Raw genomic sequence first — 20275 nt, 5'->3', positions numbered from 1 at the left:
CCTTGTATTTTCAATGTCTAGTCTCAAGAAATGGCAGAATAGGGGAGCAGAGAAAAGCCAGGTGCAGAAGGCCCCTTATCACCTTACTTTCCTTGTTCTTCATTTGCAGATTACATACAAGGCCGTTGGGTCTCTGGATCCCAGTGCTGACCTGTCCAGCCAAAGAGGGAAGGTCTTCAAACTAAGGAATGAAACACATCACCTCTTTGTAGGATTATACCCAGGGACTACGTATTCATTCACCATCAAAGCCAGCACAGTCAAGGGCTTTGGGCCACCCATCACAACACGGATTGCAACTAAGATTTCAGGTACTGCTTTGGAGAAGAAGAAAAAAGAACTTTCTAGGGCTTTGTTCTTTAGACCCACAGCTGATGCATGAAAGTATAAGAAGGTATTCAGCTTAGTATCTCCTCTACAAGTTTCATAGGGCAAATTTTTAAAGATACCACAATCCAGCATCTGTGTTTGTTACAAGTGCAGTGGTTAATTTGTGGATGTCTTAAATATCCATGTATATCTTTGTGGAGCATCTTAAATGAGAACCTTCATTAGTTCTACAAATTAGCTATCCCTCTAATAATTGTTAGGATTATCTGTGTGGTTGGGGAAGTTCCTTCAATGATGTGGCTTTTATTTTCAGAATGCACCAAAATGGATGTAATGAAGTAATTGAATTAATAGTGCAAGGAGATGAAAAATAAAGGAGGAAAGCTGTTTTTATGTTTTCTTTCCGAGTAAGGGCAGAAGGAGGGCTTGAGGTAGGCAGACAAGTGTATGAAAGGCAGTAAAATCAGGAGGCATTGCAGAGAGAAGGTACATGTGTCTCTAGGGAAAAAAAAAAAAAAGGAAACTTAGGCTAACTGTGAGGAAAAAAAGCTGGATAAAGGGATGGTAGAGCTGATATTGGGCAGACTTTAATATTTAATTGCTAACCGTAAAATAGATTCTCTAACAGATTTTAAAACTGTCACTTTTTGGAATACCTTAACTGTTTTTTCAGTAAAGCTGAAATAAATGTTTGAGACATTCAGGACACTTGTAGTGCTTGAAATTATGGCTGGGCGCTGTAGAAAAGAGTGCACAACAGTGCATATTTTCCATTGCCTTGTTTCAAAATTGGTTAATAAAAATAAGTTGCTAGCAGTAAGTGACAGCGTAAATTTTAAGGAGGTAAAATGTACCCATTCCCTCCACTAACCGCCAGCAGGGTTCGAACTCTTAACATTGAGTGCAAAAGCCCGTGTCTCAGCCACTTGAAGTAAAGCCATTAACTGTTGTAACGGGTCCACGGACTGTTAGGGTCTGCGCAGCCCTGCTGCGAAGGGAAGGCACGGCATGCACTCTATTTGCTTGTGACCAGAGAAATAGGATAGCACAGTAATGGTAGTGCCTTTTCCCCTCTTATTCTGGTTTTGTGCCTTCATTATTCATGGAGTGCTCAAATTGTGTTAGAAGCCTGCTTGATTATTAACCGTATGCACGCTGTGCTCCGTTTACTGTCTTGTCTTTTTTTCCATCTTCCAAACATCTGGTTCGCAACAGATAGGCACGGATTCCATGCAGGCATTAGAATAATCTCTGACATTAGATTATCTCATTGCATGGTCAGTTCTATGCATGTAATTTGGAAATTACTGTTAAACTTGCTCTAAGAGGCAGCCTCAAGGTTGGTAGGGAGAAGAAGGATTTTTGCATTGACTGGAATGTCCTTGTAAGACTATATCTATTTTAGAATGAAAAGACATCTGTGCTGTAGCAGTGTGTGAGTGTATATGTTTATATGGGTGGATACATTGTTTATTTCTTAATTGCAATTAAATGACAGAACTCGTGAGGACTTCTCTTTGACAGCATCCAAATACAGAACCGCTCACTAGAGATATTGAAGTAGTATCTGTCCTTGTATTTTCAATGTCTAGTCTCAAGAAATGGTACTTGGGCGGGACTGGGACCTTGCAAAATAGGCATTAAATTGATGAGCAGTGCTTGCTATTTTAGAGGCATCACTGCCAATTGGAATTTCATTGAGGTACTACACAACTGTTCCGTATTGAGTACACAAGAAAACTACTATATCTTACTGCAGTGTCTTGTGACTAATAGACTCTGATTGCTGAACTGTACTCCATACCGTTAGCTAGTCTTTCCAAGACCTATGTTTCTTGCATTTACTTCTTTAAGTGTATGGTGTCTGAAAGTAAGATTGTAAACTCTGTGGCAGGTGCAGTGCTTCACACAGAAGATAACTAAGCAGGTCTCACACACAGCCAGGAGGAGACATCTGAGCTAGCTAACGTAGCAGAAACAACTTAGTTGCACCAGTGCAACGCTGCAGGTAGACGCAGCTGCTTCAAAGCAGGACGATGGAGCCTGCGAAGGCAGAGCCCAGCCTGTTTCTGGTGCCCGCGCTGGCCTTGCAGCCTTTCTGTGGTACTGCCCTGTGCTGTAGCACCGTCCCCTCTGGCCAGAGCAGCTGCTGAACAGCTCTTGCTGTGGCATCTCCAGCAGCTGCGGTGATCTCTGCGATAGAAGACCGCCGGTGACATTCATCTTCTTTAAGTGACTCGCCCTGCTTCCCCTTGGTGCAGAGCACCTTTTTCAGAGAAATCCTCGTTAAGGAATTGGCATTCATTCTGAACTCATTGCCAGCTTATTGACAGGGAAGTCAGTAGCTGAGCTGATAATAGCAACCGCCATTCTTTACAGTTTTCAGGCATTTAGATAAAAATCCTGATCGTAAACAGGATTACAGTGGAAATCACTATGAGAGGATTAAATAAGGGATCCCCCGCAATGCTTCTTGCCTTTGTGAGTTACAGATGAACTATTTGTGTGAATTCTTCTGTTTGCTTTACACTTCAAAGATATTTCAACGACACTTGCATCTTTGGAATAAATTTGGTGCTGCTCTGATCTCATGATCTCTTCAGTTCTTCCCCATAAAAGTTGTCCCAAACAGGTGTCTGCTATTGGGGAAGGAAGAAAGTAACATAATAAATAAAATACGTTTCCTAAGGAAAGCTGTCCTACTTTCATGAAATGATCCCAATAGAAGGTAACAAAGCAGAAGTAGAAACTAAACTTTGGCTAACTGTGAATATTCAGTGGTTTTCTATATTGCTTTGGCGAACACGTCAGTGAAGCGATGGGGGTACCCTGGCTGGGTACTGCCGGAGTACGCCGTTGGAAGCCGTGCAGCTGCCTGTTGATTCAACATCACTGCAGCGCTGGGGTAAAATGTCATGGGTTTGAGTGCTAAAATAACCTGGCTAATTTGTGCTCCTCTCTTTTCATCTTTTGTGCCCCATAAGGCACCCTCCACCTAATCAAGGAGACACTGCTTAAGTCTATGTATTAAAAACTATCTAAGATGTGGGAGGTCTAATCCAGTGACCAGAACAGTGAACAAGACCCAGGTTTCCTGGGTGCTATTCTTAGCTCTGCCACCAATTCACTCATCCTAAGTGGTGTTTTACAATGTCCGTGCAGTTTTCTTTCTTCACCTTTAAAATTGAAAGAATGATCCCTTCTCTTAAAAATTCAAAACAGAATTATCAAAGCTAGTGTGAAGATTTCTGTGTCCGATTCCTGTTTAATTTTAGTAGGAAAATGGTGTATTGACCATTTTGGTTGTAATATCGGGAACTATTTTGATGTTTCATTTAAGAAATGTTAAACAGCCTCCAGGAAACGTTAATATTACGTTGCCATCACTACCAAAGGCAGTTACTGATATGTAGCTAACGTGTTGCTCTTTGTTCTGCTGTAGCACCGTCGATGCCAGAATACGACACGGACTCCCCCCTGAACGAGACTGACACTACCATCACCGTTATGCTGAAGCCCGCTCAGTCCCGGGGAGCGCCTGTCAGGTAGGTGTTTTGTCTTCTCTTTTCACAGTTCTCCCCTCTCCTTCCTCCCCAGGCTTCACTCACACCTCTCTCATTCTCATCTGATAATGTAGCTGCTGAAAGCGAACGCTGGCTAAAAGGCCAACTCTGCTGTTGATTCTGCGTTTCAGTCTCCTTTTATAAATGTCTCAACCTACTTGCCTCCCGCCGTTAACCTCTGGGAAGGATTACTGATAGCTTTGCACGGGGTGTGGTGGGTTTATCCTGGCTGGACACCCCATGCCCACCAAAGCCGCTCTCACTCCCCTCTTTAACTGGGCAAGGGAGAGAAAATACAACAAAAGACTCATGGGTCAAGATGAGAAGAAGAAGAGATCACTTGCCAATTACCGTCACGGGCAAAACAGCCTTGACTTGGGGAAAAAAAATTAATTTTGTTACCAATCAAATCAGAATAGGGTAATGAGAAATAAACCCAAATCTTAAAAGCACCTTCCCCCTGCCCCTCCCTTCTTCCTGGGCTCAACTTCACTCCTGATTTCTCTCCCTCCTGCCCCCAAGTGGCGCAGGGGGACGGGGAATGGGGGCTGTGGTCAGTTCATCACACCTGGTCTCTGCTGTTCCTTCCTCCTCAGGGAGAGGACTCCTCACCCTCTGCCCTGCTCCAGCCTGGGGTCCCTCCCACGGGAGACAGTCCTCCATGGACCTCTCCAACATGAGTCCTTCCCACGGGCTGCAGTTCTTCATGAGCTGCTCCAGCCTGGGTCCCCCCACGGGTGCCGTCCTTCAGGAACAGGCTGCTCCAGCCTGGGTCCCCCCACGGGTGCCGTCCTTCAGGAACAGGCTGCTCCAGCCTGGCCCCCGCGGGGTCCCAGGTCCTGCCAGCAAACCTGCTCCAGCCGGGGCTCCTCTCTCTCCCCATGCCAGGAGCCGGCCCCGGCATGGGCTGCCCACGGGGTACGGCCTCCTTCGGGCATTCCCCTGCTCCGGCGTGGGGCCCTCCCCGGGTGTGGGTGCAGATCTGCTCCCCCGTGGAGCTCCATAGCCGCAGGGGCACAGCCGGCTTCCCCGGGGGCTGCTGCGGACCCTCTGCTCCAGCGCCTGGAGCCCTCCTGCCCCAGGCCGGGGGCTGCGGGGCTGCTCCTCTCACATGTTTTTGCTCCTCTCTTCAGCTGCAGTTGCACAGGGGTTTTTTTCCCCCTCCTTAACTCTGTTCCCCAGAGGCACTGCCACCGTCGCCGATGGGCTCAGCCTTGGCCAGTGGTGGGTCCATCTTGGAGCCGACTGCATTAGCTCTGTCTGACATAGGGGAAGCTTCTAGCAGCTTCTTACAGAAGCCCTGTAGCCCCCCTGCTACCAAATCCTTGCCACGCAAACCTGATACATGGGGTATTGCCCTTTCACCATCGCTTCAGAAGCCTTTGCAGCACTGGAGTGCAGCAGGACGTGCAGCTGTGTACTGTGAGGCTGTGAATTTAACATTGCCATGTGAAGGTGGAGGAGACTTCAAGGCCTCTGTCTTCTGCCTTCTGTTCCATGATGGACAACACCTTTTTTGTAACTGTCCTATGAATGTCTGAACTATCCTTAATGCTTGCAGATGCATTTGTTCAGATTCTGGATCTAACCACTCTCCTCACATCTTCATGTTATAATCCAGCTATTGCTCCTGGGATAGTTGTGAAGTAGTGATCTAGTTCAGAAAAGATGAACTCTGGTTTAGTGAGGCTTTGCCAGTTGTAGGGAAGCACAATTTCCACTGGCAGAGTAGAGGATTTCGGAGCAGGGAGCTGCATAGACAGGCACCCATGGAATAGAGCAAGGACCTTGCAGAAATATTTCTGACTGTCCCTGAGCTGGGTCCTCTTCTTAATGATGAGAATCTGAAATCACAAAATCATGTAGGTTGGACAAGACCTTTAAAATCATTGAGCCCAACCATAAACCTAGCACTGCCAAGTCCCACTAAACCATGTCCCTAAGTGCCACTTGACTGCAGATCTCTCCCTGCATCTGGAAACATTACCTAGAGGTCTGTACTTGGTTGCTGTCTTCTGTCTAGGTGAATTTGTACCCGGTGAAAGGCATCAGCAGCGATGAACAAACTTCCCTTCTGAGACAGCACTGGCAGAAGTGCCGGCTGGTCATTCATCCTGCCAGTCCCCTCAGCTGAGAACATTAATTAGAATTGCTTATGATAAAAATAGGGGATACTGCAGAGGTATCCAGCAGCCATTACCTCCCTGTAGGCTCTTCAGGCTTTTACCTCCAGTTTTCACAAGAGACTTTTGAAATTTTTCCTATGGGTGGTATTTTAAAAACCCATAGTCCCTTCTTTCAAAAGTCACTTGGGTTTCTACACCCTACTGACAGGTTCTTAGTGTTTTTGAAGGGTGTCCCACTAAGTATTCAGGGGCAAATTGCTCTGATGTAAAATCTCTGATTTAATGAAGTAGCCTGCATCAGTTGGTGGTCCACCCTATGTCACAGCTTTCCCCCAAATTGCACTGATGCTCTTAAGCAAAAAAATCTGCTCTTTAAGACTTAGCACCATCCCTCTTCTATTTTTTCTGAGGAATGTATTTTAAAGTTTTCCTTTCAATCTCTGGTACTCCATATGAGTGAATTTAGGAGCCTATTTTCTGAGTCCTTTAAGGATGTTTTTCTGCTGGAAAAGAACAGTAAAACCACGCAACTCCCTTTTGTTTTATTTCTTTATATGGGGGAACATTCCTGTATCTCATTTTACCACCTGCTGTCTTAAGAGCATTGCTATTTTGTCTTTTTATTGAAAAGTCTTGTGATTTTTCTTGAAGTCAATTTACTACACTTTAACTGCATTTGGTGAACAATGTCTTTTCCAGCAAATGCATCTCTACAAAAAAATTGGGAGAGATTTTTATAAATTTTCATTCTGATTTCTTTAATTGCATTGTACTCTATTACATACACATTTGCAGAGTGTAATATTTACATGCCACATCTAAGTGATAAGATTATTTCCTATTATGAGCCCATTTCACTGACTTAGACACGTGCATGAAAACCAGAATGGATGATGAGGGGGGCAAGGGGGACGGGGTTTTGGGGACAATTTTACCTATTTATTAACTGTAACAGCCTCAGAATCTGTGAATACCTTTCTCTGTATAACCGTATAGTCTGTTCTTACTCTAGCCTCAACAAATCCAATTATTTCAACCTTAGATTTTTCGCAACCTCCTCCCTTTTCTTTCAGGCTGTTCTGCACCTCCAATTCATGTAAATTCTCTCAAAATACCATATCCAAAAGCAGGTAGCATTCCCTCAGAGGCCTCAACAGAACCCAGCAGATTAGAAGAATTACATACTGTGAACTGCTTGTGACACTCTTAACACACAAGAATGAGGTGGTTTTTTTCCTCCTCAGTGTTTTTTTCATAGTCGAGCTGAGATCCAATATATCCTCTTAGTTGTTGTCTGGTTAGTTGTTCTACCTTTGTTGTGTGTTTTATTTCTCCTTCACAAGTATTGTATTTTATTGTATTGTATTTTCCATTCATCTCTATTAAATATGATAAAATTGATTTTCAAAATGCTTTAAAGTTCTCATACAACCTAAAATGACTTAAAGCCCCTCTTAATCTGATGGCATCTTTTGTTCAGTTACCCAAGGCATTAGTGAAAGCACAGATTCGAGACAAATGACTGTGAGAAATCTCCGCGCACGGCAGCGAGCTGGTGCGGTGGTCGCTGGAGGGGATACCGCATGATGCAGCACGCTGGTAGGATGCCTGTTCTCCTGGCCTCCCTCGTAGTCATGACCATGCTTTCCTAGATCCCTTCGCCTTTGCAGCCTGACCTTTCATATCCCAGGCTGCCCTAGATGGTTCTGAAAAAGTACTTGAAAGTAGTCTGAAATAGATTTTCCTCACACCTTCTTGTAAAACTTCCGACATTCAGATCTTTCGCTGTGCAGGAATAGGTCAACCCCTCGTCTCATCAACCTGGCACTTCTTCAGGCAGCCAGTTTCTGCTCTGCAGTGCTCCATTTTTTTTTTTAATAGTTGCCCCAAACTGTGAAGATGAAAAAAAAATGACCGTAACGTAATTATTCTTAATATTTCTTCTTATATGCTGGGGATGGTTGGTTGCAGTATGTGTGGGGGTGTGACTTTAAACTAGTATCTATAGATAAGATAGGTATGTGACTTTGTCTTGTGTTATTTCATTCTGCTGCAGGCTGAGCAGCATACAGATTGAGTATGGTGTGCAAGATCATTTTTAGAGTAATATTGTAGAATATTTCAAGTAAGAGTCATTGTACTTCTGTTCATCTGAAATGCAAGTATGCCAAATCCAAAGTCACTTTCAACATTAAGACATTTCTGATGTTCCCCAGTGCTCATGATAAATAACTTAGATGAGGTTGTTTATAAAACTAATGATCATGAACTTGGCATTGTTAACAATCTGTAGATAAAAATGAAGACACTTTCACATGAACTAATAGAAATAATACAAACTTAGATATTCTTTCATCTATTTTGTCCTATTTTCAAAAGAAAGGTGAAGCATCAGCAGGCATAAATATTCTCCCTTGTGGCACAGGCATTTCATTCTTGCCTTCATTTTCCATGGTATAACCTGCAGAGCTTGACTCCACATTGCCCTTTAAAAATAACTTTTAGGTGTTCTTATATCAAGCTAAAGCCTGTGAATGGTGCTATGATTGATTTGCTGAAGAATGACATTCATCTATAATAGATTCAGAAGGGGAAAGAACAACGCACGTGTTCCCTATCTTTAATCCTCAACTCTTCCTGAAAATCTCCAGTGTGATTTTGAGGATAATTCTGCCTTTCAATCTGTTATTGTCAGGAGAGCTGAGTCGGTCCTTCATAGATTATTCACATATGACATCTTTAGTTCTCTATTTGAGAATTTATATCCCATTCACTGCTTGAAAATACCACTGTGAGGGATTTTATCTACACGACATGTCCACTGGGCTGTTTTTTGTGTGTTGGATATTTGAAAGTCCATCTGGTTTATTAACATGCAGTTGGTTCTATCAATCTACCTATACTACTGTTATGGAGAAAGTCAAATTGCCAGAGCATGTATTGGTTTTGAGGATTTCAGAGTTTAAATAAATGCTCCCCTTAGGTGTGATTGCCTTGTTGATATGCTGCTGTGCGTATTGGAGCTGTAGGACACTGCAGAAGGATGTTAGAGAAGAGTCTGCAATTATTTTTTGGGTCTTCAGAAAATGGAGAACTTTTTTTGTTGGAAAAAGATGGATTTAATCTCCCTATCTTCCTGCAGTTCTCTGAGGTGTATCAGCAAATAATCTGCGATGTTCTTTTGTGTGTCTGCCAGCATGTAGGTACTGGATGGTCTTTAGGCACCTGACCCCTGTACTGTGCTGAAGAACAGTATTATTAGAACAAACGTATTCAGTTTTGCACTTGCCTTTATGCAAATATATATAGGTTTGTAGGGGAGCATATACATATAATATGCATATATGTATGCAGTGTAAGTAGCATGTGTAAGTGATCCCGGAGAAATATATTGAGGGTAAGAGTCATTTATTATGTATGTGTGCAATAGTCAGATGCTTGTAATCCCTTTGATGGTGAGGAAGAATGAGTTAGTTTATTAACATACATCTTAAAAAAAATAAGTGAATTTAAATAAGAGAACAGGAGTTTAAATGTTTCAAATCTATTCAGAAGTACTGAGCAAAGGTGAGACAAATATTTTCATATCAATAGCCAACCAGCAGGAGAAATTAATTTATATGGACCAAGCCCCACATTACTCTTGGGTATTATCTGATTTGTGGTCTCTCAAGCATGAAATAAAGGAAATATTTTTTGTCTACATGATGCTAAACAAATTAAGATAAAACAGTTGTAGCGTTATTTAACAGAACACTCAAGAACAGTGTTTTTTTCTGGTTTTATGCTCAAACTATTCTCCAAGCAAACAATCCCGTATGATCTTCGTACTTATGTATTCCTACGTACAGTAACGAATGAAAATTTCCTGTGATGAAGGGGAGTGGTATTGCATCCATTTTATATTGAAGAACTCAGACTTTGACTAGATAAAACTTGCCTTCCGTTTCAGTCTGCAACAAAGTAAAATTGGAGAATTTCTGCACCATACTCTAGATAATTCTTTCTTCTCTTGTGGTTTCAGGCATCATCTGTTCATCCTGAGCTTACCTTTCCTATATCCCTCTCCTTCGCACCCTTATTTTGATTTTGTTTTTATGAAGGAGCGGTTTGCAAGCCTGGTGACCTTGATTCTGTGGTGGAGTAGGAATGAGACAAAAAGTTATAAACATGCAAAATTTGCTGGTGCTTTTGTTTTACAGGTGGTAGCTTTGGTCTGTAGATCTCTGTAGCTATATAGGGAGCAATGCTGTTCGGTTTGCTGCTTTACAACTTCTTAGTGGCGTTGTATGAGCTTGCCTCAGGCATTTATGTTGATAATTAATTTATTAATGCCAAGAAAGGGTGGCAATTTCTTGTTCTTAAAACTCCCACGCAGCGAACCTTGTGCTTGAAAATAAAGACCAGAGTCAAGGATCAGTGAAACAGTAAAAAAAGGTTCTAATTTTGAAAGCTATGGGGAGCATAACAATTTATCATGCTCTTGGTAATTCTGAAAGTTCTGTTGCATTGATAGGCATGTTATAAATACCTGGAAAATAAAACTCCTGGCCTGCTTTTTCTAAACTCATATTCAAATGTATGCATCACGTGACTTGGTTGATTGAATACAGGGCAAACAGTCATCACATTAGATCTTTTAATTTTGTAGTATCTAATGAGGAATGAGATTATCAATCTAGGCTTCTGGTATTATAAGCCTCATTATCTGTATTAATTAACATCTCCTATAATATACCTCAGGGATATTGTTCTGAAATCATTCAAGCTGGGTTTCTCCTGCATGGCATTCTGCCTTTAATTTAGGCAAGAGTTTGAAGGTAAATGAGCGAGTTTCTTTCCTCTTAAAGATAAACCAGACCTGCTTTTTTCTTTAACTATGTGTGAATATGAGAGAGGGAATGAAAATGAGAATTTGGATGAAAGACGTAGAATAATGGCAGCTGTGTGCATCAGCATGATGTTTATTATATGGAAAAAGAACAGAATAGAGTTTCCTAGGAAGCATTTGCAGGCTTGACCTCATCAGCATGTCCAAAGCCTGGTGAGCTGACCCCAGAGCGCTGCAAGCCTGAGCATACGCTTCCATTTCAGCTGGAGTCGTTGGATGGTGGGTTTAGATTGTACATGATGACTTCAGTGGTACTTCAAGTTATTCTGCATCTTAGAAGTGCTTTGCCTACTGCATCAGGAGAGAAGCATAATGGAGATCAAGGGATGCATCGTGACACCCATAAGTATCAGGAAGGAATAATTAGTCTTTTATGTAGCATGGTGTTATTAGTTGAATGGATGTTTCAAAGTTTTTTTTTTTGTTCCCTCTGAAGAGTCAGGGGTTGGCCCTAAGAAGTGAGGATAAGGGGCATTTCGGGTCAGTTGTCTCATCTGGTACAGGAAATGCATTTTCTTTACTGGATCAGCATACTGTTCATCTGAGAATACTGTCCCTTAAAAGGTCATAAAACTGCCTTTGCCCATTTATCAGCCATCAGAAACATAGCTCTGAGCCTGGATGACCTGCTGCATCTTACTAACCATTCCACAGAGAGCTTTGGCTAGACAGAAATGGGACAGGAAAGCCATAAAATTTGCATATATTTTAATGATAATATTTTAACAATCAAATTACACATAAAGCCAATTCTTTTGTCTCAAGCAGCATTTTATTAGCTCTGCAGTGAAGCTTTTGCTAACACGTTTTATTTTATGAAGGCCTGAGGATACTGGGAGTGGGGGAGTGAATGTTTTTGCATAAATCTTTTATGCTGTCCACGTAAACTGTCAAATTAAATTCCAGCAATCAAAAGGTTAATGAAAGCTGAACTTTAAGCTGAGAGTCACAAATTGATGACCATTTTCTCACATCAGTACTGTCAACCAGTAAAATGAGGGAACAGGAGAAAATACCCATGGTTGCCAGTTTGAAGGTTTCTTTTTCCAAGACATTTCTTTGCTTCGCAGCTCCCACAGTCAGTATGCCCTTTCCTTGTTATCTCAGAATAAAAGGATTAATAGCAAACTGTGTTGAAGATTTTAAAAATTAGAAACCCTGAATTTCTTGAGGCATACTGCCAAGCCTCCTTTTGCCTGTGAGAGCCCTTGGATCAGACCCTTTGATGGGATGAACTGAGCCTGACCAGAGCTACTCAAGGTCGGAGCAGCCCACAGAAAGGAGCTTGGCTCTTTTTGTGGACCACAAAGGATGATTTACCTAATTGAAGCAGCTCCTTAAGGTACTTAAAATGAGATGGGATGAGTCTGGGCACAAGTCCCTGGCAAATGTCCACCCCTCAGATGCAAAGCACAAGCTTTATCCAGCCAGCAGCCCCTCTACCAGGAGTAAGGATGATGAGTTCAGAGGGCAAGCGGGTTCTTCTCTGTTGCGTGTGGCAGGCAATGTTTACACTAGCAGGTGCCCCTCAATGCATCTATTATAACATAGAAATGTGATAAAAGGGAAGATGAGTAAGCTCTGCTTTGCTGTTGCAGACTAAGGCATTTCAGGATTTAATTATACTACAGGTATATCAATTCCGGAAACATGTTAATGCTCCCGTGATTAAAATTATAGAGGGTCTAATTGAAAAAGCATAAACCGAATTGAAGAATTCCTAATTATAGTTTGCTTTGAGGTGTTAATTTCCTCCATAATGAATGCATAATTTCATGGAACTAGAAAAGAGGTTGCTGCACCAGTGCGTGGGCTGCAGATGGGATGAAGGGATTATCATAAATGCAGCCAGACGATTCAGAAGAATAAACCTCTGCAGCCATGATGCTGTTCTGCCTCTCTATAATTTCAGTTCTCCTTACACAGCGTTTTTCCAAAGCAAAAGACAGAGCTAGGAGATGGTGAGGGATTTGCTTACTGTGCAAAAGGAAGGGGAAATAGGGCTGGTTTAATTGAAAGTAGCCATGGTGCAGAAGAGGAAGGTGAGGAGAGATGCAGAGCATGCAGTATTTTTGGTGGAAAGGTCAAACAGCAAAAGAGAAGGGGAGGCAATGCTGCCTTCCCTCAGCACCCACCTTGGCGAACCCCCAAGTAACTGCAGGAGGTGATGTTATGCAGATTGATTTTTTTCCTGCCAAAGGATACACCCTGTGTTTCATGTTTTCTCTTGCATCAGAGATGCTTCATTTTGAAGGGAGTTGGTGAAGTACAGGATTATCAGATACAACCTCCCGATGTTTAAATCTGCCCCATCCCCGCTATGGTGGAGGTAAGAGGTGTTTGCAGATGATGACAGATCAGCTGTGAACTGATGCAGAGAAATCCTTGCCCTTGGGACTTTCCTTCTCCCCTTTCTCCATCCTCAATTTTCCTTTGTTCTGGGGCAGGAGATACTGTAGTGAAGGTACCTTTTAAGACCTCTCCCTGGTGTCAGAAGCATGATGCCTTTGCACTTTCTGAAAAGCACAAAGTGCCCACAAAAGGTGCAAAGAAGCTGGCTGATACTCCTGCAGATTCAGGTGTTGAAAAATCTCTATTATCCTTACCCAGGAGAGCTCATCTTTTCTATTGTACATGGATAATATAACTGTGAGCAGACTGTTACTGACCATACGGGCCTTGTCTAGTAATGAAAGCTTCTGCTGAGGTTAGAAACAAGAGCAGGTTCCCCCTATGTGTCTTGTATTTTTCTTAGCCTTTTAGTTTTAACAAAAAACCCCCACACATAAAACCAGCAAAAATATTTTTCTAGTGTCTCTCTTAAAAAAGATATCAGATTCTTATGTGTGGGCTTTCCCTCCACAGTCTGGTAGCTATGGTTGTGGAAAAGGGAGAGAAAGCTTTGAAAAACAACTAGATTATTTCTGCATCCAAATGGACGTAATTTCTTGGAAGCCATTGGAAATGCCCAAATTAATTCTGACTGAGAACATATGCAAATATACCCTTCCCCTTGTCCAAGCTACTGCTATTATAAAGGACGTGGCAGAAAGCATTGGACAATCCCAGGTAAGGGTGTGTCATAGGCTCTCCTCGTCGTGCAGCTTGTTCGAGATCCACTTTGGCTCTTTTTGTCCTCGAAGCTTCCTTGTAGTCTTAAACCAGCCATCGCTGAGGATGACGGCAAGACCTCAGCCAGCGACGCCTGTTTAATGCTAAGTGACATTAACAAAAAAGGGTTTGGTTTTTTTTTTTGTAGATCAAACAGATGGCAGGTGGCTCAGGAGGGAAAAAACACCTCTAAAGCCACTAACATGAGCTCCTGTTGCAGCGAAAGCCGTATCTGCCTGCACTCATTATCTTTAATCTGCCAGCACAAAATAACATTGAACTGGAGAGATAGGGACTGGGCTTGTTCCACTGGGGAACAGCAGCTATTATGTCTAATCTGTTTTGCAAGCCAGGTCAGGCTTATGGAGATGGTTGAGATAATGGAACACAGAGCTTTGAAATGCCCTCTGGTTCTTAATTTTTTTTTTCTTTTTTAAATTTTTATTTGCAAGAAGATTAAACCGAGAGAATTTAAAGCATTTAAAAGAATGATGCATATATAATACAAGTAAATAGATGCAGTAGCAGCGTTCTGGTGGTCTGGGGACAGAAAGGAGGCGATACTGTGATTATGGATAGCATCTTTTATTAGACCAAATGATACAGCTGGGAAAAACGGGCTTTTAAGCACACAAATCCTTCTTTTTGGGCAGTAAATACTGTCTGTCAATACAGTTGTCTTTTTGACAACTACCTACTTTTTGTGCACATTACCACGTTTCTGTTTGCAGTGCACAGGCATGATGATTAGACTTGCTCAGAACTGTATGGGACTAATTGCATTTTTAGATTTCTTTCAACAGCTGATCTTCCTTGGAAAGACGTGGTTGTTAGGCACTTGGAGAAGAGTCATGGTGAGTGGAACATTATGAGGTTGGAAGCACTGATTTTCATATACGTTTGTATGTGTATGTACATACATGTATGTGCAGACACAGGTATTTTGATGCGCACGCAAGCGCACAGCTGTTTATTTAAACCGTCGCTATACCTGCTTATTGCCACGACGTTGTCATGGGTGTTCGTGAAAGTCTGACAAGCTGTTGTGTCTTTTGGGTGGTGCAATTCTAAGAAAGTGAGGGTCACCGGAACACGTCTCTCTCCCAGCGCTGCCTGCTCCTCCTCCATCTCTGCAGGTCACATCGCAAGGGGTGCCCAGGAGTAGCTTTTTAAATTTTATTTTGCCTTTTTGAAAGACTTTGTAGGATTAACATGTGTTCAGGCTGGCAAATCCAGACTCCATTAGAAAGGGCATATTGGCTGGTGGATGGAAGTTGGGATACTGGATAAGAATGTGGGTATTTATTTATATACAACTGGTTCCGTGATACTGGGCAAGTCACTGATGGCACTTTCTATGTCCCACTCTGTATACAGCTGCAACGCTGGAGCAATTATTATTGTACCTCAGAGGTCTGTCGGGATAAAAGTCTGCCCACTTAGGGTTTGGGGCCATGTGTCGTTACATTTGACATTACATTATCACTGCTTTTTACAAAGAAAAAGAAAAAAACCCCAAACAACAAGAAAACAAAGAAACTAACACCCCACCCCCCAAAAAAGGTTACTTTCTCATAGTTTTTTTTATTTTTTAGTCAGTTTTGGGAATTTTATGTGATGTTGCAATATGATTGTAAAGAAATTTCAGACAAAATATTCTGGCCAAAGACAGAGTTTGATATAGTGATGCTGGCAGGATGCTTTTCTGCAAATACAAATCTTTTGTTTGCTTTTGCTTTTTATTTTTTAAGCTTGACACCATGTGCAATTCTTTAAATAGATACGACCACCTGTACCACAGGTAGCTCATCGCATATACTGAGACTGATTGGGGAGAGTATGGGACCATATCTCTTTTCTATACAGGGAGCATGCAGTCTTTAAACTTTCTTACTTTTTCTAGAGGCCATTTCAATCACTATAGAAATTTAACAAAGCTTGAAATTTTAGTGATAAAAGAATGTCCATGTGAAAACTCTGACTCCAAATAGTATTATCCAAGTGTGAAACCGCTACTCTTTGTTTCATGAGTTTCAGGGTACAGCGTGCCTTGGTAGTAAATCTAGGCTACTGAACTGAATACGAGAGTAGAAGAAAATGTGAAGAGACTCTCTTATCAACCTTCTTGATTAAATGGATTATATTACTATTGGCTCTAGCTCAGCAGGTTTTTTTCATAGCAACGGCAGTAATTACCATCCCTTCTTTCTATGCCCCTTTTACTAATTTGTCTGAATTTGGATATTTTGTTGGCATTCTTCAACTTCAGTGACTGTAGAAGAGTTTAATTTAAATCAATGTTAAAAGAACACACAAAAATAACTTCAAAATGAAGGATCTGATGTGAATAACTTTGCAATGAGAGACTATTTGCTCAAGTAGCATCACTATCATAAGCTTTATTTTTGTGAATGTCTTGCAGATGCGAACAAGCTGATTTCTTTTAATGATTATATTGATGACAGTGCAGCCTAATATTCACAATGGGCTAGTTTTTGAATCCTCGAAATAGCCAAGCATATTCCAGAAGGTGACATCACAGAACAATATCTTTTTTTTTTTTTATTTTCTGCATAAAAATATTTATTGAAAGATAACCTTAACTTCAGCATATTGTATTCTGCATGGAGCTGTTCAAAACCTAATGGGAATAGTAGCAATTTTTAATTGATTTTAATGGGTTTGAGTCAGTTCTTAAGTAGACAGAAAATTGTAGAACAGTGCACTGAGTCTTGTAGGCGCATCCTGGGTGGCCGTGAGACTCAGTTCATTATGTTTTGCACATTAGTTTCAGAGCTTCTGATTAAAGGTGCCATTGAAGATATTAGTGGTGACATTTTAGAACATGCGAAGTAGGTAACTCAATTCTCAGGAATATATTGCCACCTCTTTGAATCCAGAAAACTTTATGAACTTGGGAACTGCCTGCGGAGTTGACTCTGAATACCCGAATATTTGATTACAGGAGTGCAGGAGGAGCCCGGAGAGGAAACGTTCCCATTACAGCCAGAGGAAAGCGGTGTTGTAGACTCAGTGTGTGCTCAGAACGGCAAGTCTCAGCGTCAGGCTTTATGGCAGTTATCCATTTAGTTCTTGTAAATTTTAGTAGACAATCACCTACATAATAAAAATCTTTTTTAGAGTTTGGTGGTGGTTTATTTTTTTACAAAATCCCTTTTATGGACAATCATGGGAGGGCTGGAGGCATACTTGTTGGAAGGATCTCATCTACCGTTTAATTTCACATTTATTTTGGAGTACGTTCTATAGAGTACTGATAGATTTTTATAGGCTATTTCTAGCTTCCATCCCTATTATGTTTCCTCAAATTCCTCATTATTTTGTTTCTTATTGCCTGTGTGGCAGAATTCAGGTTTTTCTTTAGATACCTTTAAAAAAGAGAAAATAAAGATGTTGATGCTACTCTTTTGTCTCGGTTTGCATCACTGAAATCAACTTAGCCATAAAACAAACATATGTGCATTCAATAGCTAATCTGAATTCTAAATGTGGGTGTCAGGCAACGCATCAAACCCTCTCCCATCCCAGTGTCCTGAGAGATGGCTCCATGCTGTCAGAAAAAAAGGTGATGAACCTTCATGGGTATATAGGAATATATTTAAATTGTCTCAACCAAATTTAACATGGTTGTAAGTTGAATGGAAACCCAGATGATAAAATGTTAGTGTTAAGTATCTGTGGCCTGGATTCTGTGACTTAACTGTTAACTTAAAAAATGGGGTCTTAAAAAAAAAAAAAAAAAAAAAAAAAAAAAGAAGAAAACCAAAGCAAAAAAACCCAACAAAACTGCTGGCTGGTATCAGGACTGCCATGTTTAAATAACATCAAGGGAAACTGGTCTGAGGATGTATTTTCAGGGAGCAGGCCTGATGTTTGATGGCTGAAGTTGTATCTGATTTCTGTAGTTTGCTACAGAGCTCTGCAGTAGGAAATCCACACTTGGCATTTGAGGTCTTTGTGTGATGCTTGATGAGGGTATGAAGCAGGATTCTGAGAATTCTCTCACAGCCTTAAGAGCATCCTCCTTAAAAAATTTGGGTTGTAAGTAAAAGAAAAGAAGCTGAACTGGTTGTTGGCCTCTCTAATTATTGTACCTTTGACTCTTCATATGCACCCGGTGCCTTTTATTCGCCGCTGTGCAACGTTAGCTCTAGTGGATTGCTCACATAGTATTTGGGTTTGATTGTCATGTTTTCAGACAGCCTTTTCAGAATTGCTGAATCTGTTAGTTCCACAGAATAGGTGCAACAATGGCAGTTCAGTGTCCAACTCCGTGTCGGCTGCTGCATCCCACATGCCTTCAGTCCGAGAGGATGCAGCTATCGGAAAATGCAAGTCTTTTCCATCCTTACTTCATTTGCCCTTTTTGTCCTTCATTCCTTGAATTAAAATAACTATGGGTAAGGAAATGTCTCCCCTTTGGTAATATCTTATTTCTTGTAGCCTATCAAACAGTTATTCAGAAAGTAATATGTTCATTTGAGCTAGAAATGAGAAGTTTCTGTTCTCTGTAGGGTGAACTGCAAAACCTGCTCACAATAATCTACTAAAAAATGCACTGCAAGATGAGGCTCTACTAATTGCCACTTATTTTTGTTCCCCAGGAGAAAATATTATTGGAAATAATATATGGCTGATAATATATTTATGTGTTAAATATTAAAATTAAATGAAAAGACATGAAAACTTTATATGATACATTTAAGAAAATTTAGTACCAAAATTGGTCCAGAGGGAGTACTAAGCTGCAGAAGTGTTGTTTCTTTTAAGCTTTAATATGTCAGGTGAGGGGATCACTGTAAGGTTACGAAGAAATTCTATTTCTTTTCATGCCCTACCATTATCAGGTGTATAGTGAAGATTTCACCTTGTTAATAAGTATCTTGTCGGGATACCAAAGTGCACCGACCAGACGCTGAATGCTTTATGGAAGGCTCCGACTCTGCTTTTCCCCTCCGCATTCGTGCACATCCTACATCCAGAACTTGAGTCTGGTCTTAAAAGCATGGCTAGATTTGTGGGCAAGCGCTTTCCTCGGTCCATCCTCAACTTGTGCTGCAAGCAGCAGAAAAGGAAACGAAGAGCAGGGGATGGAGAAGTCGAACAATGCTCAGAGAGTTCTCAGTTGCACAGAAGCGGGCAGTGGTTTGGAATGTTGATTACCCGTACTTGTGCTTCCACACTGAATAGAGAACTCATCATTTAAAAGATTACCTTGTAGATGATGATAAGAGCAGATTTTCTTCCTGTGCAGACAACATTGGTACTGTGGCAACCATTGTGGCTGGAACTTTTATCAGCGATTTAGAATGGAGCTGTCAAAAACTTTAAAAAGCTTTTACTAAAATAATGTGGATTTATCTAAGACCTGTGAGACTTATCAAGGAACCCGGTTTTGGCCTCCTTTCCCGATACGAGTGTGCAGCTGCGCGACAGGGCAGTCTGCTCCCCAGCCTTCTAGGAAGTCGGGCATTTGGTTAGTAGCCCAGATGTGAGAACCCCTAGAGAGCTCTCTGGAGAGCTTATGGGTGTCTGGAAACCTGTCGCTTATGGGGACAGCAGTGGTATTTGGTTGCAGTGAGGTGGAGCAGCTTAGCACTGCTTCTGTTGTCCCGCAGCAGGCACACGTGTGGATTTGCTTGCAATGTTTGCAAATGTGGCTGAATATTAAAAATTGAAATGTAGTAGTTAGTTTTACTGTATCATCTTTCAGTTTATTGGTATTGAAGCCGTTATATAGTGTCGGGAGTTTTAATGCTCTGCTTTTGTTGTCTCTCTTAATATAATTTCAATGTATAACACTGAAACCTTCTTTTATCCAGCTGGGCATTTTCAACTGCTGTATTGATTCCTGCTATGAAAGCACTGTTAGCTGATACTGGCTGGAAGCAGTAGCTTTGAAGCTTGAGACAGGGAGAACCCCAGGAGACTCATGTTACTACCTACGTGGTAGCCAGAATAAGAGCTATTAGAACAGTTTGGATAGCTCCTCTTTATGTCCACTTTCCACTTTTTTTTCCTTCCCTCTAGCACTTCTTTTTGGAAGAGTATTCCTCTTTCCCTTGGTTGTGTATTACAAAATTGTCAGTCGCAACAAGTTGCAAATGGTTGACCCTGCTCAGCACCAAAACAGATGTGACGGCAGCTGAAGTGCTTTTCCAGGCCAAAAGGGCGGATCCTACTCATAGGGTTTGAGTTAGTGCCTAACGGCAATCTTAGAGGTCATAACGTAT

At 41.5% G+C, this 20275-nt stretch overlaps 1 protein-coding gene across 3 annotated transcripts in view; it reads left to right on the top strand.

Annotated features, from left to right (window-relative positions):
• The window catches only part of PTPRT (protein tyrosine phosphatase receptor type T), a gene marked incomplete at its 3' end in the record, with an annotated part of 341057 nt that overhangs the window by 222312 nt on the left and 98470 nt on the right, over window positions 1–20275 (top strand). For all 3 annotated transcript variants that reach the window (XM_082007343.1, XM_082007341.1, XM_082007342.1), the window contains exons 9-10: window positions 110–311; window positions 3773–3875. In XM_082007343.1, the coding sequence (XP_081863469.1) occupies window positions 110–311; window positions 3773–3875 (305 nt within the window). The remainder of the gene's footprint in view (window positions 1–109; window positions 312–3772; window positions 3876–20275) is intronic.

This window comes from Phaethon aethereus (assembly GCF_964289735.1).
Source record: "Phaethon aethereus genome assembly, chromosome: 16".
In the NCBI taxonomy this organism is placed as follows: Eukaryota; Metazoa; Chordata; class Aves; order Phaethontiformes; family Phaethontidae; genus Phaethon; species Phaethon aethereus.
Note: the sequence above shows the minus strand (reverse complement) of the source record. Positions and strands in the feature narration are given on the sequence as shown.